The sequence below is a fragment of the Ananas comosus genome, linkage group 16, assembly GCF_001540865.1.
Source record: "Ananas comosus cultivar F153 linkage group 16, ASM154086v1, whole genome shotgun sequence".
Lineage (NCBI taxonomy): Eukaryota > Viridiplantae > Streptophyta > Magnoliopsida > Poales > Bromeliaceae > Ananas > Ananas comosus.
In genome coordinates this window covers 9,964,225-9,992,223 of record NC_033636.1, presented here as the reverse complement: position 1 = coordinate 9,992,223, position 27,999 = coordinate 9,964,225, and the positions used below count along the sequence as shown (strand labels likewise).

The window sequence follows — 27,999 nt, the reverse complement described above, 5'->3', positions numbered from 1 at the left end:
TGTGTACGTAGCCTAACGTAGGCTCCACCCTTATTGCCCAAAAGAGGAGCCCGTGATCTCCATTGATAGCTTTTTCTCTCTCCCTCTCTCTCTCTCTCTCTTTTTTTTTTTTCTTTTTTTTACTTTCATTTTTCGGTAAAGATGCAATGAGACCCCTCGACTACATGACGTTATGAACTACACCCCTTGGGTTTATTCTCTTTAATTAGTTAACCTTAATTCTTTCCGTTTATGAATTTTCGATTTTTTTTGAAAGTAGCTTAGCAAAAATTACTTAAATAAAAATAATTAAAAATTAAAAATGCGCCAAACCGAAAAAATATAAATAGAATTGAAGGGGTCCAATCCAAAATTGGCTATAATAGAGGGGTCTCCATACAATTTCACCCCACTCCTCTTCCCCCCACCTTTAAAAACCAACACACACTCTCTCTCTCTCTCTCTCTCACCACTAACACTCTCCACCTCTCCATCACCATGCTTAGCTTCTCCCACCTCTCCATCTCCTTCCTCCTCTTCCTCTTCCTCTTCCTCTCGAGCCCCATCCATGTCCTCTCCCACACAAAGCACCTCCGACCGGGTCCCGACCCGAACCCGAACCCGAATCCGGACCCGTTTCCGGCCAACGCGACCCGAGCCCAGCTGATCGAGGAGCGGTTCACGAGATGGGTCCGGTTCATCGGCGGGCTCCGGCACAGCGCGTTCCAAGGGGGCCTCAACAAGCCCTTCCCTTCGCGCACCGTAACCGTGGATAAGAACCCCAAATTTGGGGATTTCACCTCCATCCAATCCGCCGTCGACTCACTCCCGCTCATCAACCTGGCTCGAGTCGTCGTCCGGGTCAACGCTGGCGTCTACACGTGAGCCGGCTCACATTCTGTTTGAATGCATGAACATCTTATTCAGCATATATATATATATTATATATATATAGAATTAGACCGGAATACTATTGATAGCAAAACGTTTTTTTTATTATCAAATTTTTAACCATTGGATGAAAAATTATAGAGTTAGGACGATATTAGTTAGTTAGAGTTGAGTGGTCCCCCTATGGTTGAGTGGTCCCCACTGGTTTATAGTATTTAATCCAATGATTAGAAATGATGAAAAAAATTGATCCAAATGCTAAAAACTTGATAGCAAAAATAACGTTTTGCTATCCATAGTATTCTAGCCCAACTATATATATATATATAGAGAGAGAGAGAGAGAGAGAGAGAGAGAGAGAATTGGATTGAAAAATACTATTAATAGTATTTGAGTTTTTTTACTATCAAATTTTTAATTTTTAGATAAAAAATTATATTGTTGGGATGATAGCGGTCTTCTTAGATTTAGTGGTGGTCCTTCTAGAACTGAATTGGTGGTTAGTTGAATAATATGATCTAAAGGTAGAATTGATTAAAGTATAAATCTAACGGCTAAAAAATTAATAACAAAAGAGCTCAGTTGCTATAAATAGTATTCTAGTTCGCATCTCTCTATATAATGTTCGCATGAATTATAAATAGTAAGTTAGCATTTGATACTCGATAGACAATTAGTATGATATTTTTTTTTTTTCAATTATAGACTGTAAGTATCTCTCAAAAAAAAAAAAAATTATAGACTGTAGGATTTTTTTTAAAGGTAAAAATTAAGCTTTTTGTAAAAAATATTTATACTAAATAAATTATTAGCTAAATTATAGAAAACTTTTCTGTCAATACTCGTTTTTTCACTTCTCTCCCTATCATTCGAAAATCTATATTTTGTTCACTTAAAAAATAAAAAATATTCACTTCGGTCTCTGTCGTTAGTGTTTCGTTAGAGTTCCGTTTATATCTTATTTTTTATATCCGAAATATCCTCGAAATATTCATCCATGTCGACACATATATCCTCGGCCGCCGTCTCGTCCTCACCAACCCTTTTGTCCATGCTTAGACACATGAATGAGCAAAATTAAAGAGGAGGAGATGAAAAAGATAGAGGACAATTTAATTATTTTGTCACACCGTACCTTTTTATGAATATTTTTTTATTTTTCAAGAAGGTAAAATATAAAATTTTGAATTATAAAAAATAATAAAAAAATAGATATTGGCAGAGAAATTTAAAATAATTTAGCCTAAATTATTATTAGATTTTAATTTTTTTTCCTGACATCCTGCCCCCTTTTTCCGGGGTATTATTCTACAGTTTGAAAATTTTTTACTTTATGGTTTTATCTTTATTTTACTATTGGAATCTGTCATTAAAAGAGTAGCGTAGTGTATTTACAAATTACAGGATGACCAAAGGCAAATTATAAAGTAATAAAATGCTATATTTTACCACTAGGTCATTCGTAAATGTATTATTTTATCACCTCATCATTTGTAATTTATAATTTATAATATTTTGATAAAAATCACTAAACATCAGATTTTTACACCAACCATCCTTAACACAAGGATGATAAAAAAACTTGACTGTTGGCACTAGAGATTTCTAGTTCGAAATCTAGTAATTTCATATTTTCAGCTTAATAAAGTGAAATTACAAGTTAGATTCTTTTTTTGTGGTTAATTTTTGGTTTTAGGGAGAAGGTGAGTATATCGGCGATGAGAGCCTTTATAACGATAGAAGGGGCGGGAGCAGATAAGACGGTGGTGCAGTGGGGCGACACGGCGGAGACGCTCGGACAAAAGGGCCAACCTATCGGCACGTTTAATTCCGCGACCTTTGCTGTCAATTCCCCTTTTTTCATTGCCAAAAATATCACTTTTAAGGTCCGCATACGTAATAATCTTTCTCTCTAATAGTTTTAAGTTATAAGAGAACGATAATTTTAATATTCATATTGAACAAAATAAACTATTAACTTTATTTATTTGTTTTTTTTGAAAAAATTTAGAATACAAGTCCAGTACCGGCACCAGGGGCAGCAGGAAAACAAGCGGTGGCGCTGCGAATATCAGGCGACACGGCTGCGTTCGTCGGGTGCAGATTTTTGGGCGCGCAGGACACACTTTATGATCATGTGGGGAGGCATTTCTACAAAGATTGTTACATCGAAGGCTCCGTCGACTTCATCTTCGGAAACGCTCTCTCCCTCTACGAGGTCCATCACTTACCTATTATATTATTATTTAACGTAATATCAGAGCAGAAGATTCTGCATTCAAATCTGATTATCTTTAGTTCATGTTCACGTCTCAAATCGCATTATTTAGTAATTGTTTGTGAGCCTTATCATAAAACAATTATGAAAATATATAATTTAGACTGCGGTGCATCGATCGACCGCAACAAATTGCAGTTTTTGATAATCTAAGTATGATTTGCCTAAATTTTGATGTCAATGAAAGTTATATCTTTTTATAGAACAAAAAAAAACAAGAAAAAAAGAAAAAAGATAGGATAAACAAGCAAAAGTGGGGATATGGTCCCATGAACTAAACCTTCTACATATGTGGCTCTCTGAAGAGGATCCCACCACAAGGGAACTCGCATTGTTGGTGTACAATAATGGCTCATTTTGTGAATGGCCCCATATTTTGGACTGTTTCCGAACAGTGAAAAGGAGATGTACTTTTTTTTTTATAAAACAAAAATGGCATTTAAAAGAAATTTAGAGAATCTCCAAATCTAAGAGGGAATAAAACAATTTTAAAAAACAACAAGCGTGGCCCTGAAAAGATAAAAAGAAGAGTTGCTTTGTCTCCTTTTTATGTCTTGTACACTGAAACGCTTGTAACTGTTGTTTTCTGAGCCAAAAACGAGCTAATAACTAATCAATTATGGGGAACAGTGATTTTCTTCTTTTTTTTTTTTATAAAGTCTAGTTTATTTTTAAATAAGGTTAACATCTTATTACATACAATATAATAACTAAATTATATTGTTTGTTAATTAATTTAAGTTTTCGGAGTTACTAGTTATTTCATTGGTACTAACACAAAAAGCGCTAAATATGAAAGATTAGAATACCGAAATCTAAAAGTTAAAGTGTTTAGAGATAAAAGGTTGTTTTAGCACGGTTTTCTCGTCTTTTATTATTGCGATGAATTGTTGACGAAATAGAAAACGTACGTGCCGGTGCAGGGGTGTCATGTGCACGCGATAGCGCGGGACTACGGGGCCCTGACGGCGCAGAACAGGATGAGCCTGCTGGAGGACACGGGGTTCAGCTTCGTCAACTGCAGGGTCACCGGCTCCGGCGCCCTCTATCTGGGCCGCGCCTGGGGCACCTTCTCCCGCGTCATCTTTGCTTACACCTACATGGACAACATCATCGTCCCCCGCGGATGGCACAACTGGGGCGACCCCTACCGTGAAATGTACGTACCCTTGCGGTCCATCTTCAAAATGAATTGTCGAAAATGTATTTTGCAGCTCCGTTCCTTTGCCGATACGAAATGGTGATGGAGAACTCTACCGTGAAAGCATCGAACAAGATGCTTGCTCGGTGAGGTTTCAATCGCGATCTTACATCATTTTACGTATTTTGTTTCTTTGTGGATGTTGTAGTTGGACGCAGACGCAGAAGCAGAAGCAGAAGCGGAAGCAGAAATAGAGCCAATAAAAAATGGCAACACAAATGCTAATTTTTCTCTATAATTTCTAGTGGATGCTTATTGGGCCCAAATTTCTTAGGCCCGGTACGCGATATGCGGCTCCAACAGACCTATTCTCGGCCCAAAAGAACAAAAACACCCAAACTATTTATTGGGCTCGAAGAATTAGAGATTAAAGGCCCACATTATTGATTGTTTTAATAATTTGGTCACAACCACAATCTCTATTTATTCTGAGTTTGATTCTACTAAAAGGGTACATCATAGCATTGCTGGTGTTGTTGCAGGACTGTGTTCTATGGGCAGTACAAATGCACCGGCCCCGGCGCAAACTACGCGCGGAGAGTTTCGTGGTCGAGGGAGCTCACCGACGAGGAGGCCAAGCCGTTTATTTCCTTGAGCTTCATCGACGGGTCCGAGTGGATCAAATTGTGAAGCTAAACCACCGCATCATTATTTGTTATCATCAAAACCTTTTAGTGAAAGAAAAATATACATCTTGCGCTGAATTAGTGACGTAGTTATCTCATATATCGACCACACTCTAGCTAGTAATTTTGATGACATGGTAATTAAACCCCCTCAGTTCTAAGAAGATCTAATTGGTTTTTTTTTTTTTTTATATCAGGATAATTAAACCCTTTCTATTCTAAGAAGTCTTAATTTTAGTTCTCCATTGGAATGTTTTCGATCATATTAACTAAAACGCGACCAAGTGCATTACTATATATTAACATTTGTGTGTAACTATCAAATTCAAGCTTTTGTTGTTCAAATGGAGATCCAATAAATTCTGAACATCCGTATCCATCGGCATCCATAGTCGAGCAAGCGCAAGACACTGCAGTATATGTTCAAAAGAGAGGACACATAAGCATTCATTCATAGTAGTGCATTAAAAGCCGAAAAGAAATTAATTAATTAAGAAGCAATGATGAGGCATAGTCCGTGACAACAAATAATTATTGAACTTAGAAAATTTAAGAAAAAACTTCAAGAACCTCCCATGTGGTTTCACTCTTTTTAATTTTAGTATCCTATGATTTAAAATGTATCAAGTTAGTATTCTGTGGTTTTGCACTTTCTCACTTTAGTATTATGTGGTTTAAAGTATATCAAATTAATACTCTGTATTTTTATTTTTGTATCAAGTTAGTACTCTGTGATTTTATTTTTGTATTAAGTTGGTATCCTGAAACCATAGGGTACTAAAGTGAGAAAGTGCGAAACCACATGATACTAAAGTGAGAAAATGCGAAACCACAGGGTATTAAATTGATACACTTTGAACCACAGGATGTTAAAGTGAAAAAGTGCAAAACCACAGGATACTAACTTGATACACTTTAAACTACGGGGTACTAAAGTGAGACAGAGTGAAACCACAAGGGGGTATTCGAAATTTTTCCTAAATTTAACCCCCACATTCATTGCTTGGTCTCAACTCAAGCCTCCGGCTCATTCATTGCTTTGTCCCAACTTAGAAGCCTCCAGGTAGGTGGTGTGGTTTCTCAGCATTGCATGTGCAGGTTTTGATTCCGTGTCTCATCCGCGATAATATCATGCTGTGCATAAAATTTTCTACACACAAAATTATAAAAAATAATCATAATTTTTATCTGCCTAAATCAGATTTTTATTGGGAGGATTGATGCTGCCCTACGGGGGCCGGAGTTAACGACAATTGTCACGTCATGGTGGGTGATTTGGCGGGAGAGAAATAGAAAACTTTTGATAAAAAAATAACATCACGAGACAACTCTGTTACAAGAGATTCACTCGCTCAGAAATCTTTGTAGTTTCTATTATGCTCTATAACCATTCGATTTTTTATGTTTTGTTTCTTTTTGAGACCTAGTTGTCTTGTTCTGTAACTTAATTCACCCCCTAGTGCTATTTTTTTTTTTTTCAAAAATAAATTGACTTGAAAAATCTTGTTAATGAAAAGATCAATTCCAAAAAAACTCCGTTATATGCGGCGGTGATGATGCATGCTAAAATTCAACTGGGAGATAAAAGTGAGCCCAGTAAACCCCACAAATTCAAAATGTCCAAGTAAACATAAAATTCCATTATTGTGCTCGCATCGTTTGACCAAGCAACAGCAGCGACAGCGACACGTGTCGTGCTACCCAAGTGACAAATAGTTACGGTCATTCACATTAAGATCAGGTCAAATATATGGTACGACAAAAGGGTCCCAAAGTCAAATTTCCCATCAATAATAAATTTCCCTCTAAATTCGTACATATAAATTGACCCAGAACATGCCTTCGCCACGTCATCTTCGCTGCGAAATCATATATAAATCTTAAACAATATTAAATACTCTTTAGAAGATGCTACACTAATCTTATTTACAAGGCATTTTAGACCCTTCTCTCTCCGAAGCGTATTCAAGTCAAATCTCAAGGGCGTTGATTTAGAATATAAAATACTACTAAGATGCACCGTTAAATTAAATAGAACACTACGTCTACGTGTACAAAATCTCTCAAAACGCCCTACATAATTCCAAATTATAAATTTACCACATCCTATCCAAGTAATAATCCCTAGCTAATAATTCGGTGCTGATTAACTTATAAGACCCTCCCTCGGCACTTTTATAGTCACTGCTACACCCATCTCGGCCGTGCGAGCACGACTTGCGGTTCGTGCTCGAACCCGAACCTGAATCCGAAACCGGATCCGGACCCGAACTCGGGATCCGGTGGACCGAGTCGGGGCGCTGCTTCGGCGCGCTCCGCGACCGCGCCACGGACGAGCACGTGTCCGACATGTAGCTCGGGTGAGGACCGGGGCCCCAATGGGAATACCGCCGCAGAAGTACGGGAGTGATTGCCGTAGACTCGCACGTGCCTCCCACGTGCCGCGGTGTGTTCTGCGCCGTTCGGTTGGCGCGGAGGCAGCGGCGGTCGCCGTATCCTCCGCCGCCGTCGCCGCGGCGAGTTACGACGGAGAGAGGCTTCACAGGGAGGAGCGGCGAGGATGCGGCCACGGCGCGCGGCGTGTCCGGTGAGTTCACCGCCCAGGTATACGTCATCCGTGCGGATCGTGACCTCAGGGGTTGACACGTGTCCACCTCGACGATCTTCGGGCTCCGGTCCCAGCTCGACGTTGGGCTCTCGTGGCTCGCCCCCAACTGTAATTAAATTAATTAAATTATAATCATAATTAAACATAATAATTAGCAATAAAAAAATGCATGGAGACTCCATAGTTTAGACTTGTTATTTTATTCCACGCATATAAAAAAAGTACGTACGAAGGATTTTCGCGAGGAGACGCGCGGGTGGATTCTGCGGACGTCCGCACGGAGGGCGCGGGATTTATGGGAATGAACCGAGACTTGGAGCCGCACAAGAGCTTGTAATCTGTGGAGAGTGGTGGTGGTTTGTTTCCGTACGAGGTAGCCGCGTACGAGCGCTTGGATCTTCACGAGAGCTTTGAGAGCACGGAGAGCTTTTCTCGCCTAAAAATCAAACAAAAATTTTTAGCAACAACTAATAATTTTCGAATTAAAGAAACAAATTTGATCTGAAAAAGAGTGCAGTTCATTAATTACGTAATTTAGTATTAACTGCTCAGTAAAAACTAAACAAACTGTTTATGTGGATTTTTATAAATTTCTTATTATTTACTTATTCAAACCACATACAAACATATGGATATTATAGAAACAGAGTAAAACAGGGTAAATTTGTGCATGAATTTAGCACAAAATTCTCACTCCGTTGACAAATTGTTTGGTTGAATATAGTAATAATTGTACCACCGCAGTTATAACTATGTATAAAATTTAAATTTGATATTTTATGATATATACTTGACTTCCTTGAAAATGCGCGGAAAATCTTAACTATAGCAAAAAAATTTCAAATGCAGTAATTGAAAATACTAACTTTAAAAAAAAAAAAAAGTGGAGCTAATCTCGTCATTCATATGTACAATAAATAAAATTGTGTAAATTCATTTAGCTGTACGTAATTAAATAAATTATTTACAATTACATCTACTTTTAGTATATATATATATATAGAGAGTAATAGAAATTGAGACTCATACCAAGTAGCCTCTGAACACTTTTTGGATCACAATCGCCGCTCGGGCCTTGCGGTTTCCGCGATTCGCCACCGCAATTTCGACCGAGCTCGCCGGAGTAACCCTCGCCGCCGATGCCGATGCCGATGCCGCCGCCGCCGCCGCCGCCGCGAACGAAGCGGAGCTGCGGCGAACCTCGTCGACGGAGCTCCGCCGCGGCTTCACGAAGCTCCACCTCCTCTTCTCCCTCCACTCTCGGCCACTCACACGCATTTGATCACCATCATCATCCGTAGCCTCTTTCTTTGCCCCACCACCCAAAATTCTCCGCATCCACCTCATCGCTCGGCCCATTTTGTTGAACTCTCACCAATTCACCTGAATCAGGAAAAAAAAGAAACCAATTTGGGAATTGTGTCGTAGTGGAAACTTTACGCTAAATGTGAGGGGAAAAGAGCCATTTTTACAGTACTTGGGAAGGGGAACGAAACGAGGAGTGACCAAGAAGAGATTTATAAGCAGATGCACGAAAGAGGAAACCTTTTTTTGAAAGCCTCAAAACAGGGGATTATGAGAGAGAGAGAGCACAAAAACTTAAAATTTGTGCAGTGGAAATGACGTACACAGCAAATGAAATGCTCGTCCCTCTAAATATTCTCCACTTCAAAATTCCCATCACAAAAAGACAAGGGATAAGATCGAAATCAACACTATTTTGCATACAAAGAGGACCCAGTGCACACAGTTTTGTATACTTTGGAAAAGGAAACGTTGTTCTATCCTTTCTCCTTTTTCATTCACATATTACGTGTAACAGAGAGAGAAATTATTACTTAGTAGCAAGATTGAAAAGAAAAAAAGAAAATTAGCTCCTCAAAAAATGCTCAAAAAGATGGGATTTTTATGCAAAATCAGCAGCCAAGAGACGAGGATTTGCGACGGTGTAGAGATAAAAACTTGCAAAGAGTTTGCATCATCCTAATGAACTGCGAAAACCAACATGCAACATACAAGTTGCGGATTTTCACACTAAAATTTGTGGGAAAAAGACGAGGATTCCCGACAGTGTGAAGATCAAAACTGGGGAAGAAAAATACAAAGGAAAGCACAATATAGGATCCAAAAGAGCACCACAAAAAACTCAAAAGCGCGGATTTTTATGCTAAATTAGTGGCACAGAAGCATGAAAACGAATAAAAAAAGAAACCCAACAAGTACAAAGAAGCACTACAACATTGTTTTTCACAGCTTACACGCACCTAAGCATGAATTGTATGAGAGATAACTCCACCTCTCTCTCTCTCTCTCTCTCTCTCTCTCTCTCTCTCTCGGCCCTTTTGGCGCTATTGCCTCCTCGGAAATGAGGTACACAGTGAGCCACGCTTAAGGTTTCAAATTCTCAGAACCTCCCCTGTTCCTACAGTAAAACTGAGTTCAGAGTACAAAATCCCTGTAAACTGCGAAATGGGTCTCCTCCCCTTCATTCACCAATAAATGCTCTCTTTTTTGCCTATTCTGAGCGAGAGATAAAAACCCAGGTGAAGTAACTATGGATGTGTATAATAATGCGTGAAGGGGAGGAGAGGGGGTAAAGGAAAGGAAAAAGTAGGATCCTGGGTTTGGTATGCCGTATCTTTCTCTGCTGATGCTTCTGCCATTCAACAGAAGCTTTGTTTTTTTTCTTCTCTATCTCCTCTGAGAGAGAGAGAGAGAGAGAGAGAGAGAGAGAGAGAGAAGAAGAAGAAGAAGAAGAAGAAAAAAAACTAAAAAACAGAGGAAATTGGGTTTGGTCAAAATCTCAAGTTTTGCTCAGATCCGAAAGGTGTGGCAGTAAAGGACTAAAAAAATGGCTCTTTTTTTTTGTCATTTTATCCTCTGTGATTAGTTTATTTGGTAAAGGGAGTGAGAGGCAATTAAAAGAGAACTTTTTATGTTCCTTTCCTTTTCTTTCCCTTGTTTGTAAATTGTAAGCATGTCGAAGAGACTAGAGAGAGAGATAATTAGGTCCTGTTTTTGTAAAATTATTTAATCTGCATATAATACAATAGTATTAAAGGATTCACTAATTTATTTTTTTCTCAGAGAAAACTAATGTATTATCTCTTTTATTTATTTTTAGAAAAAATAAATTTAGTTATGAATATAAAATAATTAGATTTTGAATTTGCGATATCAAATAATATTGATCAAATTTTTTACTGTGTTAGAAATTATTAGCCATGGTTTCTAATGGCGGTATTGTAATGCAGCGGGAAAAAAAAAAAAGAGACGGAGACGGTAGAAAATTAAAAGGAAAAACTTCAAAAATACCCCCTGTAGTTTCATTGTTTCTCACATTACCCCCCATGTGGTTTAAAATGATAAAAAATTTTAAATATTCATCTAGATTTATTAAATATTTACTTTAGTATCCTTTATTTTTAACTTTATTATTGATTAAAAAAATAATAATAAAATTGATAAGAAAAAGAGAAAAAAGAAACTACAGAGAGGCAAATTGATACATTTAAATCACAGTGGTGCAAAGTGAGAAAATGCGAAACCACATGAGGGGTTTATGAAGTTTTCCCAAATTAAAATTTGATAAATGTAATCACGACGTATTAATTTAATCTAATGACAATATAACAAATCTAATATCCTGATTAATATTAATTTAATTATTATTATATAATAAAGGAAAAACTTCAAAAAACTCCCCTGTGGTTTCATGCATTCTCACTTTAGTACCCTGTGGTTTAAAACGTATCAATTTGCCCCCTGTGGTTTCGTTTTTATCTTTTCAGAAGCTTTTTCGTTAATATTTCGTTAAATTATATACAAAAAACTTTAGATAACCATCTATGTTTATCGAATATTCACTTTAGTATCCTTTAATTTTAATTTTGTTACTGATTTAAGAAAAAATAATAATAAAATTGATAACAAAAAGAGAAAAATGAAACCACATGGGAGCAAATTGATACGTTTTAAACCACAGGGTAGGAAAGTGAGAATGCATGAAACACAGGGGGGGTTTTTGAAGTTTTCCCTATAATAAATTAGCGGCACTGCTAACTCGTACGCACTGGCACGAAAAAAAAAAAAAAGAAAAGTCTACGGGATGACGTAAGCGCGCGTTCAATAAAGGCGGGAGATGAGGGGAGGGGCAGGAAAGTAAATTCGCGGCGGGTCTCCCGAGGACGGAAATGACGTCATCCGGATCCTGGAACGGCGTGAGCGAATCCGACCCACTCCGATTTCCGGCGCGCGAGATGCGAACTTGGAAACGCGATTCTGCGGATCGCGCGAGAAATTAGTGCGTGCGCCCGGTGCGTGCGTGCACCTCGTGCACCGCACCCATGGTTTCGTGATAGGCAACTTAAAATTTTTAAATTCGGGTTAATTGCCTGCGGATCTCTTAAAAAAATTAGTGAATTATAAATATATTTTTGCAAAATTTAACTTATTCTTGTAAAAATTCTAATTTTTTCAATATATCCATATTGTTAAAATCTATCAGAAAAATTTAGTTAATCATATATTAAATACTTAACTTTAGTTAGTTAATAAAGTAAATTGATCTTTTTATCCCTCTTTAATTAACAGTTGAAATTTTTAGAAAAATATATTTGTGATGGTAAAAATATCATTTCACTTATCAAATTGAGAGACATATTTGGTTCTCTTTCTAGTTAGACCTATTCCATGCACCCTAAAAGTGTGTATACCATTTGTATCAGTAATTTGTTGGATTTAATATTTTAATTAATATAAGTTATTAGTACAAGAGTGATCAATAATTATACTTTAATAAAACATTTAAGAAGTGGCTCGTGCAAGGAAAAGCATTTTCTTTTATACATCACTTGATTTTATCACTTTAATAATTACTTTGATTATTAAGATAGATACGCCTAATTTAGCTGAGATGCAGCTAACAAAATTATAGTCAAATTAACAGCATTTCTCTAAATGTTTTTAAGGAGAAAATTTATTTCGAGTAGTATTTTTTTTTTTTTTTTTTCCCAATGAGATATTACAAGGCCAAAGTGTGGGTTTCCCCCAAGTGGACTCGAATCTTTCAAAAAAAAAGAAAAAGAAAAAGAAAAAGAAAAAAAAAAAGCAAGTCTAGATTGAATTCGATAAGAGTGCTTTTCAAAGTAAGCAACGAGAGTATATTTGTTTGGGTCGAAGTAGGGTGAAAGTGGAGAAAAAGAAAGTCATTTTTGCCGTAAATGATCACTTTTGTTGTTTGGTTCGCCGTAAAAAAGTTACGGTCAAAACTCGATTTAATCTGAAATGGCGTAATCGACTTCGGCCCACCGAGGGCCGAAATTGATACGGTGAAGAAAGATAAAAAAAAATAATAAAATAATATACTATGTAAAGATTGTTATATTTAAATATTATTTAATTATGGTGCTAATTACTCTTTTTATTCAGGCATATTTAAAATATGATAAAAATTGATTAGTTAAGTTTTAATATTTTTTTTATTTAGTTTTACAATTAAAATATGATAAATAATTAAGGATTAATATTTTTTTTTTACTTTGTAATTTTATTGCTATATTACTATGTACAAAAAAATAATTTAGTTGTTTTAAATTAAATTTTAATTATATAAAAATATAATTATATTATTTTTATTTATTAAATTATTCGTTATTTATACATAAATTATAATTCTACATCACACATTTCCTACTAAACAAACAGCAGAACTAATGAAACTTCACTTTCATATTAACGAAACAAACAGCGGGGAAGAAATAGTTTTCACCGAACTCTGCTTCAACCCAAAGTCCATTTTAATCCAAAGTCCAGTTTTAATGAAACAAACTTGCCGTGATGGAAATATACAAAACTAGGCCAATAAGATGAGCTGAATCTTTAGTTCTGCTTGAGCACCACAATAATAACATCCAAACCTGTTGCTTCTTCATTCAACTTCCCTGAAACTAGGGATGTAAACGGGATGGATCCGGGAGGGTCTCTCCACCTTTCGTTTTATTTCTTATCAGGACGGGATGGATTCGGGACGGGTTATTTTTAATTTTATTTGTCATGCTCTCACTTACCGCCCTATTTGGGACGGATCGGGATAAGAGCGAATTTTTGATAGATTTTTGATGGATCGGAATGTATTGAAGGAAAAAAATGATTTTTCATCTCCTGCTCCATTTACTTAGCGGATCGGACGGATTCGGAATGTATTAATTTTTTTTACATTTTTTATTTTTACTGTCTCATTTGGAACGGATCGGAACGGAAGCTCTAGCAATCCGTATCCATCTGCATCCCTAGCTGAAACGTAAGTTAAATCAAAGCACTCAATAAAGCAAATGGAAGGTCACGTCGTTTTCCCTCATCGATCCCACCACCAACTCCTTTTCCCTAATAAAGAACTTACGCACTATAACTCAAATTGAGCCACCTTGGAGACATAATGTGCCCCAAAGAGCACACAATCAACATGCATCTTTCATTTTTTTCCTAGAATTTTAGCTGGTCATATTGGATACAGTGATAAAATGCACGATTTAGATTGTGGTAAAAATTTACGTGAAAAATAATTAAGGCATAAGCTAAAGTATAGAAAAAGTTTGTAGTTTATCTCGAAACTTTAGCTAAAAAAATTTAAATAAAAAGCATGAGGAATTGACACGTGAGATAGAAAATAAAAACTTAACATATTATATTATGCAAAAGGTTAATCTATCAAATATTAAAGATTGGGATTGAATTCACGACCTTACCAAATAGTGAAATTTAGAATTAGGTCTGCTTTAAGTTCATATATTCTTCTTTAGTTAATCCATATAACAAGAGAGTTATTTTTTATTCTGTTTATCAAAATAAAGCATCAGATGCACACTTTAGTAGATCGAAAGTTCTTCAATTTAAAAAGTTTTTTTTTTCCCCAACATTTTGACACTTAAAGTGATAGCTAATTTATGTTCCTTGTCTCTCTTTCTCCTCCAAAGCATTGCTCACATCTCCCAACACACAAGAAAAGAGAGGAAAAGCCACTAGAATTTAAAATCCCATAAGGGTTCTTGAGCTCCACTACTCCCTGTTTTCTATGATATAACAACATGATTGAGAATTTAAAACATCTTTTCTTTTTCTTTTTTTTTTACTGACAAAGACATGATTTTGAAGGCTTAAGATACAAACTTTAGTCTCAAATGTCTTATTATACTGAAAAAATAATTAAAATGTTATGATAAAAGTTTTTTGAAAAAATTAGTTAGTCCTATGCGAAAATACGAAAGAAATTTGAAGAAAAAATAAAAAATTTAAATAATTTTATATGATTCGGCCTTAGTACCACCAATAAAGGCTGAGTGGATATTGTAATTATAGTTTAAGTGAAGTATAAAAGAATACTATGATTACAAATTTAGAATCTTCAAAATATTTTTAATGCACTTAACTGTCATACGGAGCCAGAAAGTAAAAAATAAATTTATATTAATAATAAAATTTCAATAGAATAAAAAATTATAAATTATAAATTAAAGATAATTTCAACTAAATTAAATGGAGCAATCAAAATAAAATAGAGTGAAGATGCTCGAATCTCAAAATTTGAGACACAATTAAGAAAAATTATATATATATATATAAATAATACATTTTATAATAACATTTCCCAGTTATTACTTTTGTAAAAGCAACGCTTAAAAGACTAAAAGAGTGATCCTTTGTTTTTACAACCCATATAAAGAACATTTTATTGGTGTCCATTTGTACTTATTTCCACGTGCTTCTCGTGTATTAATTATTGCCTAATTCAAATTCGTTAATCATATGTTTACCAACTATTAATTAATGCCACAAAATTTTCACGCGCTGACATATAAAAATCATGTGCTTTGCTCATGATTTTTTTTTTTGACATTATTTAAATCGAGAAGTTTTTTTTTTCTTTTATTGAAAAAAAATGCTCCTTAACCTCTCATTTTTAGGATAGATTTGCAAGAATTTGAACCTTCCATATGTAAAACAGCCACATGAGCAGCAATTGTTATTGTTTACCATATTTTGATGATGTATTTTAGCAAATTTTGCGTTAAAAACGAGCCGTTTTTTTCGCTTGAAGAGTAAGACTAGTATTTCACAAACAATAAATTAATATCTCAATAGTTTATTTTGATACCTTTTTCACATTTGTGCTCGAAATTTGAATAAAAATAAAAAGTTTGGTGAAATTTAAACTCAAACCATGGAAAAATAGTATCTTAATATTTTATTTTAAGAAGAAGGGAACTTTTATTTTGTTAGTGGATTTAACCATATGGAATTTTTACAGGATAACATTATTCCTAGTAAATATGATTTGGTTGAAAGTAAATGCATTCATGTAAAGTATTTTAAACTAGATGTATGGGGAGCATATTTTGGTCATTTTAATTAATAATAATTCCATGATTATTTTTCTCAGTTGAACAAAAATTGGTCCAAATTTATAATTTTGTTAGCTATCAAAATCATTAATTACCTAGGAATAAAATATATAGTTCTGTTATCTTGAGTAATTAAATAAATTTTATAAAATTATTTGATGCGAAAGAAACATATATATATATATATATATATATGGAAACTATATTAATGAAAAAAATAATATGGGTCCATATCGAAATGTAATATAGTTGAAACTTGGAAGTGTCTTTTTATTTAATTATTTATAGTACTATTATTTTTGTTGAAGGTGATTGGACCGGAATTTTTTAAAACCCGGTCCATACACGACTCATGCGACCACGCCGTGTGGATGAATCGGAACCTCAAAGTACACGTGTCGGAAAACGACGCGCACGACGCCACGTGTCACGTCCCCGTCAGGAATCTCCGATGGGGCCCGCATGTCAGCCTCACAGGCCGTGACGTATCACGGATCCAGTAACGCACTAACGTCCACCTCGCGGTGGGCCCCACCGAGCTCGTCATAGTCAGCGCTTAAATTACGAAAATGCCCTGACCCCCGTGCTGTGCACCATTCACACTGGACAATGACCGAAATGCCCATGGATCGCCAATCGCGACCGTTGAAATCTAGTCGCACCGAGGGTGTAATGGTAATTTCGGCGTAACAGATAATTACGTAATTGGGGGAGAACTCCGAAATCTCGGCTCCATACTATGCCTTCTTTTTCCTCCGTAAACTTCTCCGTCGATCACATCTCCCGAGATCCCGAGAACGCGAAAAAGAGGAACCAATTAGGGTTCCCCGATCCAATCCGATCCATTTCTAGGGTTTCGTCTTCTCCCTTCTCTCAACGAAGGGCCCGGATTCCGAATCGCGGGGGAGATTCCGAGCTCTTCGATCCAGTGGGGAGGGAGTGAGCTAGCTAGGGTTCGGATTTGGGATTTTGGGGGGAGGGGGCTGATGGGGAAGGTGGCGGTCGGGGCGGCGGTGGTGTGCGCGGCGGCGGCGTGCGCGGTGGCGGTGGTGGTGGTGCGGCACCGGATGCGGAGCTCGGGGCTGTGGGCGAGGGCCGCGGCGGTGGTGCGGGAGCTCGAGGAGCGGTGCGCGACGCCGATCGGGAAGCTGCGGCAGATCGCGGACGCCATGACGGTGGAGATGCACGCGGGGCTCGCATCCGAGGGGGGGAGCAAGCTCAAGATGCTCCTCAGCTACGTCGACAACCTCCCCACTGGGTAAATTAGCTCGAAAGATCCGATCTTTCGTTTTCTTTCCTTTTCCTTTTTTATGTTAATACCTGATGATATCCATCTGTAATATAGGGCATTATCTAATGCATTGGTTGGTGAACATATTACTGTTTTGGTCGGTGTTTCTTATATGTGAAAAAAAAAATTGGCTATGTGATGTTTAATTTTATAACAAAGATGCATTTCTGTTGTTTATAAGTTACTGATTGAGCTGATTAGGATCTAATTATTGTCTGTTTAGTTCGAATTTAGCTTGCTTGATAGGTGATATGAGAATTTCGTTTTGATTAAAGATGAAATCTAGTTATTTGCTTCCAAGAAGTTTCTACATTTATTATGGGCATTTTTGGGTTGCATTTTGCCCTTTTTAGATCTACGACTTTTCCCTCGCCAAGCTTGCTGGGTAAATTTTATGTTAATGTAATCTATTTTTTGAGCTATAATATCCTATTTTGTCTCTCGTCTTGTTGTTTTATCATCGATGTGTTTCAAGCTGTTACTTGTTTAGATACTTCGATATCCTGATTGACAGAGCAAGATTCTTAAAGTACCAGTTTTATTAAATTTAATTAGGCGAAGCACCAGTTTTATGATCTTTGACTTATTCTATGGGTGCAAAGAAAAAGTAAATTGGCAACAATTGCTATATTCTTTTGCATAAGTTTTTGGTGAATCTTGATTATTCAGCTTCCTTCGAAGGAAGCAGCTCTTTTTACTTATTCTATTCGTCCTTTGAGATCTTATTCATGTGAATTATGTTTATATGAATTATGTTTAATGCATCAAATTGTTAGCTTGCTCAAGACTTAATTGCTTTATGGCAGTAAGACTCAAGTAGTCAGAAACCTACTCTTTGGTGTCAAAAGATTTATAGATGCTGTTCATTAGCTGTTAAAATCAACTTTTCATAGGGATGAGAGAGGATTATTTTATGCATTGGACCTTGGAGGAACCAATTTCCGGGTTTTACGTGTACAACTTGGAGGAAAGGAAGGGCGCGTTGCCAAGCAAGAGTATGAAGAAGTTTCCATTCCACCACATTTGATGGTTGGAGGTTCCCATGTGTGTGTTGACATTGTTATTCCTTGAATTATGTGGGTTTTATTTATTTGTTTATTTTTACCAAGCATAACTTGGAATATGATTTCAGGAACTGTTTGATTTCATTGCTTCTGCGCTTGCGCAATTTATTGCTTCTGAAAGTGATGACTTTCACCTTCCTGATGGGAGGCAGAGAGAACTCGGTTTTACTTTCTCTTTCCCAGTGAAGCAATCTTCAATTGCATCTGGTGCTCTTATTAAATGGACAAAGGGCTTCGCCATTGATGGCACGGTAAAGTTCGTCATTTAAATAACATGTAACCATCATAGCACTCCATATTTCGTCAATCCTATTTTTTGAGCTAATTTGTTTTTTTTAATTAACTGTGATACAATGCAAATTCACGCTACATAGAAACGTGACAATAAATGTCTCAACTTGGAATATGGTAACTATGTAGAAAGATAGTTTGTCTGTTGGTGTTCACAAAACGAGGAAAAATGTAGAATTGTATTCTACATGTTTTAGTCTTGATCTTATTCGTGAACAATGGATCAAAGTAATTACATTTTGATGGACTGCTCTACTGCTGTGAAGTCAGGTTGGGGAAGATGTGGTAGCGGAACTGACTAGGGCTTTGGAAAGGCAGGGACTTGACATGAGAGTTTCAGCACTAGTGAGTCGCTTTTCATATATTACTACAATATTTCGATTGAACAAGGAATTTATTGTTAATTGAAGCTTCTTTCAGCGCCATCCTTGAAACTGAATTTTGAAACGCCACAACGGTGTGACAAGGCCATATCTAATGTGGCAGCTCCTGCTTTGATGTAGGTAAATGACACAATTGGGACATTGGCTGGGGGCAGATACGATGATAATGATGTTGTTGCTGCTGTGATATTGGGTACTGGAACAAATGCAGCATATGTAGAGCGCGCACATGCAATTCCCAAGTGGCATGGCCTATTACCTAAGTCGGGGGAGATGGTAAGCGACTATCTTTCTCTGGTAGTCTTAAAGTTCGATGTCAGATTTCTCATTGGCGTGCATCTAAGAGGTTGTGGCTTATGCTGTATGTGTAGAATGTTGTATTGTATGTCTGTCTGCTTTCTAGTTTACTCAATATGCTGGAAGTGTCTTTAGGTTCTAAATAAAAGGATTTGTCATTCCTAGGTTGTTCAAACATCTAATATCATAATGAACTCCAATTTAAATGCTTTGCAGCTTATTTTTACTTCAATTTAGTGTTAATTTGCATTGCAAATGAGGAAATATCAAGTGTCTGATCAAACTTATATATTTTTGTATCTGTTTATGCGTTCAAGTGTGTACATGTTATCTTAGCAACATGGCTAAATTATGTTTCTTATGTTATAGGTAATCAACATGGAATGGGGAAATTTCAGGTCATCGCATCTCCCTTTGACGGACTATGATCAGGACTTAGATTTTGAAAGTCTAAATCCTGGAGAACAGGTGATTGTTAATTGTTTTTTCCTTTGTTGCTTGCTACAGAAGAATTGTTAATTGTTTATGTTGTATAAACACTGTAAATCATGTTCCTGTATATGTAGATATATGAAAAGTTGATCTCTGGAATGTATCTGGGAGAAATTGTACGGAGAGTCCTGTTGAGGTTGGCTCAAGAAACTTCCCTTTTCGGGGATACAGTTCCTTCAAAACTTGAAGTTCCATTTATACTGCGGTATGATTTCTTTCAGAATCTCTGCTGGCCGCAATGATAATAATCATGCTTTGTTTCTTCAAGCGTGATGACAGTCAAGTATTACCATTTGCACCTTGAACTAACTGACAGACACAAAGCTACGATTATGAACTTTGCTTGTTGTTGTCTTTTTATGTACTTTTTATGCTTACTGCTGCAATGATGTGAAAAAAATATGGTGGTATTGGTTTAGAGTTTAATTAAATCAAAGCTTAAAGTTTGTTGATGCAATTTACCTTCTCTTTTGATGATCCTTACAATGGAGTACATGTTGAGGATCAACCCATCTTTTATCAATAATTGGTTTAGATTACATTGGTGATCTCTTGTTGATACGACAGAAATGATAATCTGATTCTTTTGACGATGAAAATTGTTAAGATTAGACGAGTGACCTGATATAGAGTGATTGTGGGTATTACATTCAATGGCATTGCGTTTTCAATAATTTCTTCATAAATGGCCATAGCTACTAGCTTTTCTGAAAAGAAAACTTGGGTTGTGGAACATGCAGGACGCCTCACATGTCAGCAATGCATCATGACACGTCACCTGATCTCAAAGTTGTTGGAGCCAAGCTGAAGGAGGTCTTAGGGGTATGCTCCTTCCATTCTTTTTGGTTTTATGCAAAAGGCCAGTTGCAGAAAATGTCTATCCTTCTCTAAATTTCACCACACTGATCTTTTCTTTCTTGGTTTTTGTTTCGTTTTTGTGATTTTCAACTACAATATCTGTATCTTGATTACGATGCCCCTGATTGCAACTATATTACCCAAATTATCACAAGTAGGCTAGTAGCGCTTTTCGTATACTGAAGTAGCTTCTGTCCTAAACTCGTATGAGAGAATAAAATAAGAGGGCCTTTTCAAAAAAAAAGTGTAAAATATAAGAAAAAAGTGGACTATTTGTGCTAAGAAACCCATAACACAATCATAGCTTCCTTTTTATTAGCTTGTTTTCTTTCAATCTCAGATCCCTAGCACCTCCCTGAAAACAAGGAAAATGGTAGTCGGCATCTGTGACATAGTCGCCAGGCGCGGGGCCCGCCTTGCTGCGGCAGGCATTTACGGCATTCTGAAGAAGCTGGGGCGGGACAGTGTGTCCACCGAAGGCGGTGGTAGCAAGCAGCGGACGGTGATTGCCATGGACGGCGGGCTCTATGAGCACTACACCATATTCAGGGAGTGCCTAGAGAGCACGCTTAGGGAGATGCTTGGAGAAGCCGCCTCGGCTTCTATTGTTATAAAGCTTGCCAATGATGGCTCTGGAATTGGAGCTGCACTGCTTGCGGCCTCTCACTCGCAGTATCTCGAGGTCGAAGAGTCGTAGAAGGTCTGTTTCTTTTTTTCTGGTTGAACTTTTGGGTGTATTGCGACTTGCACCTTATCCCTTTCGACAATGAAAACCTGTACTCCTTTAGGGAGAAGGGTAAAGTGCTGACATCTAGGGGGTCCTCTAATCGGTTTTGATTTCGAGATGGGTAAAGTGCAAATTGCGGTATATCCGGGAAGAATTGTATGCATTTTCACCCTTTTTTCTTCTTTCTCTTTTTATCTTCTTTTGCTTGCTCTAGTCCCCTCGCGAGTCGCGACCCATTTCGCTATTCTGCGGAGACTCTATTTAGTGCTTGTGCAGAAGCATATGATCTTACAGATAAAAGAGGTGGAAAATCATCTCACCAGTGTATGATTGGCAGGTTGTGGAAGATTCAGCGTAGTTCTGGCCTGCTGATCCTTTTTTTTTTTTTTTTTTTTTTTCCCTTCTCTGCCCCTTTATGTTGCGAGCCAGGCGGAAATTTAATCTATTTCTTATTATCCTTATACAGTGTTTCCTTTTGACAATGAACAATAAAGTGGGGGAATGAAATAAATCAGTTGTCATTATGTGCAAAAGTGCTTCTGTAAGTAGATGCTGATCTGTTCTCTCAGATTGCTTGGTTGTTGGAGATTTTGCTATGCTTCATAGGCCATCCAATTAATACATAAGGGAGGCAATGTTTGTGTTGGATAAACACGGACAAACACAAGGGAACCAACAAATCCAAAAAGAGTTTAAATCACTTGTTGTGCATGGGATTATTCTTTGTGCATGTGCTCATATATTGCTCACTTGGAAATATACAAAAGACAATTTCTTATTATTCTTTCTCGTATCAAACTTATTGACGCTAATGCTTACGATAACTCGATCGTAGATCTTGGACCCTAATCTTAAGACTCTGTTGTGCGCTAATAAGAGAATACGGTGATATCCTGTGTGATCATTTTCTTTCTGGATTAACCTCATGTAAAAAACCTGACTCACAAACTACACATTACAGTCGAAGCCCTTTCCATCGTCATCCCCATCGGCGTCTGAAGGTCCCTTTCGCCGACTACCCCTTCTCGTTTGCAAGAGTGGAATCACGTCATTCTCTGTGAAACGTTTATCTTGGAACCCTTTATGATTCTGTTCGCACCTTTGCAGAATTTGGACAACTTCCTTCATCGTCGGTCGTGTTGAAGGTAGAGTGCCTGTGCATATGATGCCTAACTTGAACACGGCTTCGACTTCGCACTGGTATGATGGTTCGCAAATACGCCTGTCGACAGCGTCGGCGATTTTATTGCCCTCTTGTAAGTGCTGCCATGCCCATTCTGCTAAGCTACCGCGATCGCCTCCGTCGCTAGCTTCTCGCCCTGTAGTCAGCTCCAGTAGGACCACTCCGAAGCTATACACGTCGACTTTTTCGTTAACTTTCCGTGTATATGCACACTCTGCATAAAACATAAAAATGTCGATTAATTTTCAAAGAATGAGTCAATACCAACAATGTTTTAACTATGATGTAGTGAAATTGATTACTGTCTTAAACCTAAAAGTCCTCACCTGGAGCCATGTATCCAAAAGACCCTGCTAGGGCCGAAACCGAATCGGGCTCTCCGGCCCGGACCAGCATCCGGGCGAGCCCGAAATCCGCTATCCGTGCTTTGAACTCTGAATCCAGCAAGACGTTACTGGACTTCACGTCGCGGTGGACGATCGGCGTTGAGCACTCGTGGTGCATGTAGCACAGCCCCTGCGCTGCACCGAGCGCGATCCGGAGCCTCGTGGGCCAATCCAGCCACACCCGACTTGCCGCCACCGTCCCCCGGCCATGCAGCCACCGATCTAAGCTCCCGTTCTCCATGTACTCATAAACCAGAAGCTTCGAATCAGAGCTTGAGATGCAGCAAAGCAGCTTGACTATATTTGTGTGCCGGATTGAACCCAAGATTTTCACCTCTGACTCGAACTCTCTTTCCAGTTTTGCATCAACCCTCCGCGTGTTCCAGATCTTTTTAACTGCCACCGTCCCTCCCGCGCTGTTACCGAGCGCCACTTTGTACACCCTCCCGCCCCCGCCGCTCCCGATCAGGTTCTCCTCCTTGAGCCCCCTGATCACTGCACCCTCCGCAAAATTCAACGCCTGGAACGACGTCAGCTTCCACCCGGCCGGGTCGGAGCGGTCTTTCTGCCTGCGGATGTCCCTGATCACGACGAATGCAAATGCGACCGCGATAACAAAGACGACTATGCCAAGCACGAGGAAGAGTACGACGAGCCCGTGCGAGAGGCCGCCGGAGCCGCCCGATCCTTTTGCGCACGTGCTGACACCAAGGAGCACTTGCGCGTCGGCCGCGCAAAGGTTAGGATTGGAGACGAAGCTGCGGTCGTAAGCTGCGCTTTGCAGCGAAGCAGGGACGGCCCCGGAGAGGTCGTTGTAGGAGAGGTTGAGAAAATTGAGTTTGAGATTGCTGATAGCCGACGGGATCTCCCCGGATAACTGGTTCGACGATAAGTCGAGGGAAGTGAGCTCCGGGAGCGATCCGATCGATGCGGGGATCTCTCCGGTGAGCTGGTTGCGGCTGAGATCGAGCACGGCGAGCGACTTCTCGACCGATATTGACGACGGCACCTCGCCGGAGATCTGGTTCCCGGAAAGCGATAGAGTTTGGAGCAGCGGCATCGCCGCAAAGTTCGGTAACTCGCCGGAGAATTTGTTATTGCTCGACTTGAATACGACGAGCCTCCCCGCCGACGACGGGAGGTTTCCGGTGAATTGGTTGTTGTCAATTTCTAGTCGCGTCAGATTCCACGGCAACTTATCCGGGAGGCCGCCGGAGAGCTCGTTATTGTGCATGATCACGGTCGTCAGATTCTCCGCAGCCCATATACCAGCCGGCACGTCGCCGGAGAACCGGTTCCCTTGTATCTGGATGTTGTCGAGCGTCGCGCACTCGCCGAGGCCGGCGGGGATCGGCCCCGACATGTTGTTGGCGGACACGACGATCGACGTGAACGCCCCGCCGGCGCAGAGGCCCTCGGGGAGCTCCCCGGAGAGCATGTTGTCGTCGACCTCGACGTTCCAGAGCGGAGAGTGCTTCCCCAGTTGCGGCGGCAGGACCCCGGTGAGGTTATTGTTGAAGAGGCGGAGATCGGTGAGCGACGGGAGGAGGCCGATGCTCGCGGGGATCTCGCCGGCGAGCCGGTTGTAGTACATGAACAAGATCGAGAGGTTCCGCAGCGAGCCGAAGCTTTCGGGGATGGTTCCGGTGATCTGATTCATCGACACGTCGAGCTTCACCAATCCGGTCGACCCGATCGTGCCGTTCACCGAAATCTGTCCCGACAATTGGTTCTTGTACAGATACAAATTCTGCAAGCTCCGGATCGTCCATATCCCCTCCGGGATGCCGCCGGAGAGCGAATTCTGCGACAAATCCAGCTGCGCCAGCTCCGACATCTCCGCGAAGAACGCGGGGATCTCGCCTTCCAGATTCATGCTCGACATCCACAGAAACTGCAGCCTCGTCAAGTTGCGGATCGCCGCGGGGACCGCGGCGGGCGCGAGGGGGTTGCACGCGAGCGTGAGGATCCGGAGCTGGGTCAAATTCCCGATCTCGGGTGCGACGGTGCCGTCGAAGAGGTTGTTGTCGAGGTGGAGCTCCTGGAGGTTGTCGAGGCGGCCGAGCGCGGCGGGGACGTCGCCGGAGAAATTGTTGCCGGCGAGGACGAGTCGGGCGAGGCGCGGGGGGAGGCAGGCGACGCCGCTGGCGATGTCGCCGACGAAGAGGTTCTGGGAGATGTCGAGAGTCCGGAGCGCGGAGCAGCCGCAGAGGAGGGTGGGGAAGGGCCCGGGGAGGGAGTTGTTGGTGAGGTTGAGGAGGGAGAGGCTGCGGAGGTCGCAGACGGCGGCGGGGATGGCGGAGGAGAGGCCTTGGTCGGGGAGGATGATCTCCGCGACGGATGCGTTGTCGGCGGCGCAGGTGATTCCGGGCCAGCTGCAGTAGGGCACGGAAGTGGAGTTGCTCCACGCGACGAGCGAATCTGGGTTCCCCCACTCGCTCTTGATCTTCAGCAGCGTTTGCTTCTCTGTCGTGGTGGTGGTGGTGGATTGGGAGGTGGTGAGGAGCGGGGAGGAGATGATGGCAATTACGAGCAGGAGGAAGTGGAAGTGGAAGTGGAAGTGGGAAGTCATTTTCCAGCGCGGCGAACGGCGTTTGGGGGCGCCGCGGTGGGGGGTGGGAGTTGGGGGAAAGGGGAGGGAGAAACGGTGTTTTGGTTTCGGCGGTGGCGCGTTTTATGGGGAAGTGGGAACGCAGAAGCTGTATTTTTAAACGTTCGTTGGAGCGGTGGTGGGACAGTAAAATCCCTATCGCTGCTGAGCCGCTGTGTCTCAGTCGTCCAGCAATACCTCACGTCAAAGATCAATTCTAGAAGAAAAAGAAAAGATAAAAAATTATGGAATATTTCCTCGCTGTTCTATCTCCTCGTGCATCGCACGAACAATACAGATCTAAAAAATAAAAAAATATTTAATATATTAACGGTCTCAAGCGTAAGTAACAAAGAGAGCTTGATAGTTGGTATCTGAAGTTTCAAGTTCGAATTATAATTTTTTTAAATAAATGAAATGGATAGCATGTTGTCTATCTCTCCAAAAAAAAAATTGGGAGTTCAAAATATTTTTTGTTGCACTTATTTTATTAATAGAATAGAGTTTTAAAAAAGTATTTTGATAGATTTAGAATAAATTTAAAATTTTTAAATAATAGTAAATATATAAACGGCAGATAAGATAGTATTATATTGCTGACCATGTTCATTATTTTTATATTTCAAATTCTATACCACAAATAATTTGGACCGAATTTAATTCTAAGATGAATTGTATTAATAATTGTTTATTAATTTCAATCTAAGTTTAGTTTTGGTGTTTGTATTTTTAAAATTGATTTTCGAGCAATAATTACTGTTTGCACACCAACCATAGCTTATGTAGTTGGTGAAGATTTAATTGTTGATATTCGAGATTTTAAAATTTTAAGCTTAATTGTTTCTATTATTTGCACCTGGTTCATCCCCACATCTTTTTCCACCAAGTTTAAATACTAAGGTAAAAACATATGGAACTCAATCTCTCAAAAATAATGATTTTACTATTCAATCTTTTAATTTATTTAATTATATAAACATCATATAATTTTCAAAACTATAAATATTATTAAAATAAGTAATTAACTTAAATTTTAAAATTTAAATATCTTTGACTAATTCAAATCAAATAAATTAAAAAATTTAATTTTATATTTTAAAAAATTAAATAAATGAATCAAACTCGTTCACAGTTTAGGTAAATTTTATGAGTTTCTACAAGACACTAATACCGAGTTTGGTGACAAAACAATATTTGAAAGAAAAAATATTTTTATTCTTGAGATAATCTACTATTCTAGGATACATATGAATAAAAAAAATTATCTATTTGGTTTGATATTTTCTAATTCTTTAGGATAATCAAAATCTTATTTAGTAATTTTCTTAAGAATAACGAAGTATAATAGAAAAAGTAGATTAAATTTTTTACATTGCAAAGATTTTTCTTGTATGTATCTCTCATATATAAAATATTTAATATATATACAATGATACATATTAAAAAACAGTATATTTTATNATAATATAATATAATATAATATAATATAATATAATAGTGACACTATTAATTATTCGAATATAAAAAATTATTATTATTATTATTATTATTATAAATCTTTAATTAATATATATAACCATACTTGTATATCACTTTACTTATTCTTAATTAGCTAAATATAGCATTGGAATAGTTCTATTCCTCTCTAAAAAGGTAAAACAGTTATTTTCCAATTATTTTAAAATTATCTACAATAATTTGACTTGATGTGAATAATTATTTTTACTGTTTTTATAGTATTTGGCAGAATAGCGAAGATAATTTTTATTTTTTAAAAATTTATTTCAAAATCAATTTAGATAATTTGGTTTGATCGGAATAATTATCTTTACTATTTTTATATGGTGTTTGGTTGAACAACTAAGATAAATTTTGTTTTCAAAAAATTTATTTCAAAATCAAAAGGGAGTTAAGTAACTTTCTCAGTCAAAGGGCGGCTGAGTCTAAAGTGAAGAGAAAGTGACTCCCGTAACGTGGATTACGGAAGCCTCTCTCAGATTAAGATGGGTTGACTTTGAAAACAAATAGATATGAAAAGAGAAAGAGGAATCATAAGGAAAAAAAATAAAAATAATTTAAAAAAGGACAAAAGGTGCATGTGCGAATTGAATTAGTTATAGTTAGGACTCTCGTGTAAGTTATTAGACGCTAACCACGTATTTGATTAGATTTTTAGTGGATTAGTAATGTTACGTTATACTCCTAAAATACTAATTTTCATGCGCTGCTTAATATAAAAAATTTTAATTGTCTTATACATATAATTAAAGATATGATATAAATTTATAGAGAAATATGTTTTGCTGAATATTCATATCTTTATTATTTTTTGACGATTTAAATTTTTAAAGAACAAACACAATTAATTTAACCCGGATGCAAAGAGAGTGAATGAATGAGTTGGTGATCTGTGCATTATTTTAGTATTCGAATGTGTCTTTACTAAAGAAAATCT

General features: G+C 38.4%; 4 protein-coding genes across 9 annotated transcripts; 2 read left to right on the top strand and 2 right to left on the bottom strand.

Moving 5' to 3' along the window:
- LOC109722037 (probable pectinesterase 53) lies at positions 461 to 5,139 on the top strand. Of its 3 annotated transcripts, none has more exons than XM_020249891.1 (5): positions 461 to 860; positions 2,567 to 2,756; positions 2,882 to 3,088; positions 4,072 to 4,307; positions 4,832 to 5,139. In XM_020249891.1, the coding sequence occupies exons 1-5, from the start codon at positions 478 to 480 to the stop codon at positions 4,977 to 4,979; spliced, it is 1,164 nt and encodes a 387-aa protein (XP_020105480.1). In that variant the 5' UTR covers positions 461 to 477; the 3' UTR covers positions 4,980 to 5,139. The 3 variants fall into 3 exon arrangements, with proteins under 3 accessions (XP_020105480.1, XP_020105482.1, XP_020105481.1); XM_020249893.1 differs by having other exon boundaries at positions 4,498 to 4,969; XM_020249892.1 differs by having other exon boundaries at positions 4,072 to 4,435; positions 4,832 to 4,924.
- Positions 6,750 to 10,525, bottom strand: LOC109722026. Of its 3 annotated transcripts, none has more exons than XM_020249873.1 (4): positions 9,848 to 10,525; positions 8,613 to 8,966; positions 7,813 to 8,019; positions 6,750 to 7,689 (listed from the first exon to the last, which is right to left on the bottom strand). In XM_020249873.1, the coding sequence occupies exons 2-4, from the start codon at positions 8,940 to 8,942 to the stop codon at positions 7,072 to 7,074; spliced, it is 1,155 nt and encodes a 384-aa protein (XP_020105462.1). In that variant the 5' UTR covers positions 8,943 to 8,966; positions 9,848 to 10,525; the 3' UTR covers positions 6,750 to 7,071. The 3 variants fall into 3 exon arrangements, with proteins under 3 accessions (XP_020105462.1, XP_020105464.1, XP_020105463.1); XM_020249875.1 differs by lacking the exon at positions 9,848 to 10,525 and adding an exon at positions 9,212 to 9,837; XM_020249874.1 differs by lacking the exon at positions 9,848 to 10,525 and adding an exon at positions 9,061 to 9,193.
- Positions 16,716 to 21,909, top strand: LOC109722169 (hexokinase-2-like). 2 transcript variants are annotated; one of them, XM_020250069.1, is made up of 10 exons: positions 16,716 to 17,240; positions 18,167 to 18,317; positions 18,406 to 18,588; positions 18,899 to 18,973; positions 19,132 to 19,287; positions 19,678 to 19,776; positions 19,875 to 20,005; positions 20,541 to 20,622; positions 20,999 to 21,358; positions 21,600 to 21,909. In XM_020250069.1, exons 1-9 carry the CDS (start codon positions 16,969 to 16,971, stop codon positions 21,353 to 21,355), a joined length of 1,506 nt encoding a protein of 501 aa, XP_020105658.1. In that variant the 5' UTR covers positions 16,716 to 16,968; the 3' UTR covers positions 21,356 to 21,358; positions 21,600 to 21,909. The 2 variants fall into 2 exon arrangements, with proteins under 2 accessions (XP_020105658.1, XP_020105657.1); XM_020250068.1 differs by having other exon boundaries at positions 20,999 to 21,909.
- Positions 21,761 to 25,619, bottom strand: LOC109722167 (receptor-like protein kinase HSL1). Its single transcript, XM_020250067.1, has 2 exons — positions 22,895 to 25,619; positions 21,761 to 22,782 (listed from the first exon to the last, which is right to left on the bottom strand). The coding sequence occupies exons 1-2, from the start codon at positions 25,524 to 25,526 to the stop codon at positions 22,334 to 22,336; spliced, it is 3,081 nt and encodes a 1,026-aa protein (XP_020105656.1). The 5' UTR covers positions 25,527 to 25,619; the 3' UTR covers positions 21,761 to 22,333.

Bases quoted from the DNA above. Each gene is read 5' to 3' on its own strand.
- LOC109722037 (XM_020249891.1), top strand. From the start codon at position 478: ATGCTTAGCTTCTCCCACCTCTCCATCTCCTTCCTCCTCTTCCTCTTC. The intron at 861-2,566 runs GTGAGCCGGCTC...TTTTGGTTTTAG, and splicing joins GTCAACGCTGGCGTCTACAC to GGAGAAGGTGAGTATATCGG. The intron at 4,308-4,831 runs GTACGTACCCTT...GTGTTGTTGCAG, and splicing joins GGCGACCCCTACCGTGAAAT to GACTGTGTTCTATGGGCAGT.
- LOC109722026 (XM_020249873.1), bottom strand. From the start codon at position 8,942: ATGGGCCGAGCGATGAGGTGGATGCGGAGAATTTTGGGTGGTGGGGCA. The intron at 8,020-8,612 runs GTATGAGTCTCA...TTTGATTTTTAG, and splicing joins AAGTGTTCAGAGGCTACTTG to GCGAGAAAAGCTCTCCGTGC. The intron at 7,690-7,812 runs GTACGTACTTTT...ATTTAATTACAG, and splicing joins TCTCCTCGCGAAAATCCTTC to TTGGGGGCGAGCCACGAGAG.
- LOC109722169 (XM_020250069.1), top strand. From the start codon at position 16,969: ATGGGGAAGGTGGCGGTCGGGGCGGCGGTGGTGTGCGCGGCGGCGGCG. The intron at 18,974-19,131 runs GTGAGTCGCTTT...GCTTTGATGTAG, and splicing joins ACATGAGAGTTTCAGCACTA to GTAAATGACACAATTGGGAC. The intron at 20,006-20,540 runs GTATGATTTCTT...TGGAACATGCAG, and splicing joins GAAGTTCCATTTATACTGCG to GACGCCTCACATGTCAGCAA.
- LOC109722167 (XM_020250067.1), bottom strand. From the start codon at position 25,526: ATGACTTCCCACTTCCACTTCCACTTCCACTTCCTCCTGCTCGTAATT. The intron at 22,783-22,894 runs GTGAGGACTTTT...TGTTTTATGCAG, and splicing joins TTTTGGATACATGGCTCCAG to AGTGTGCATATACACGGAAA.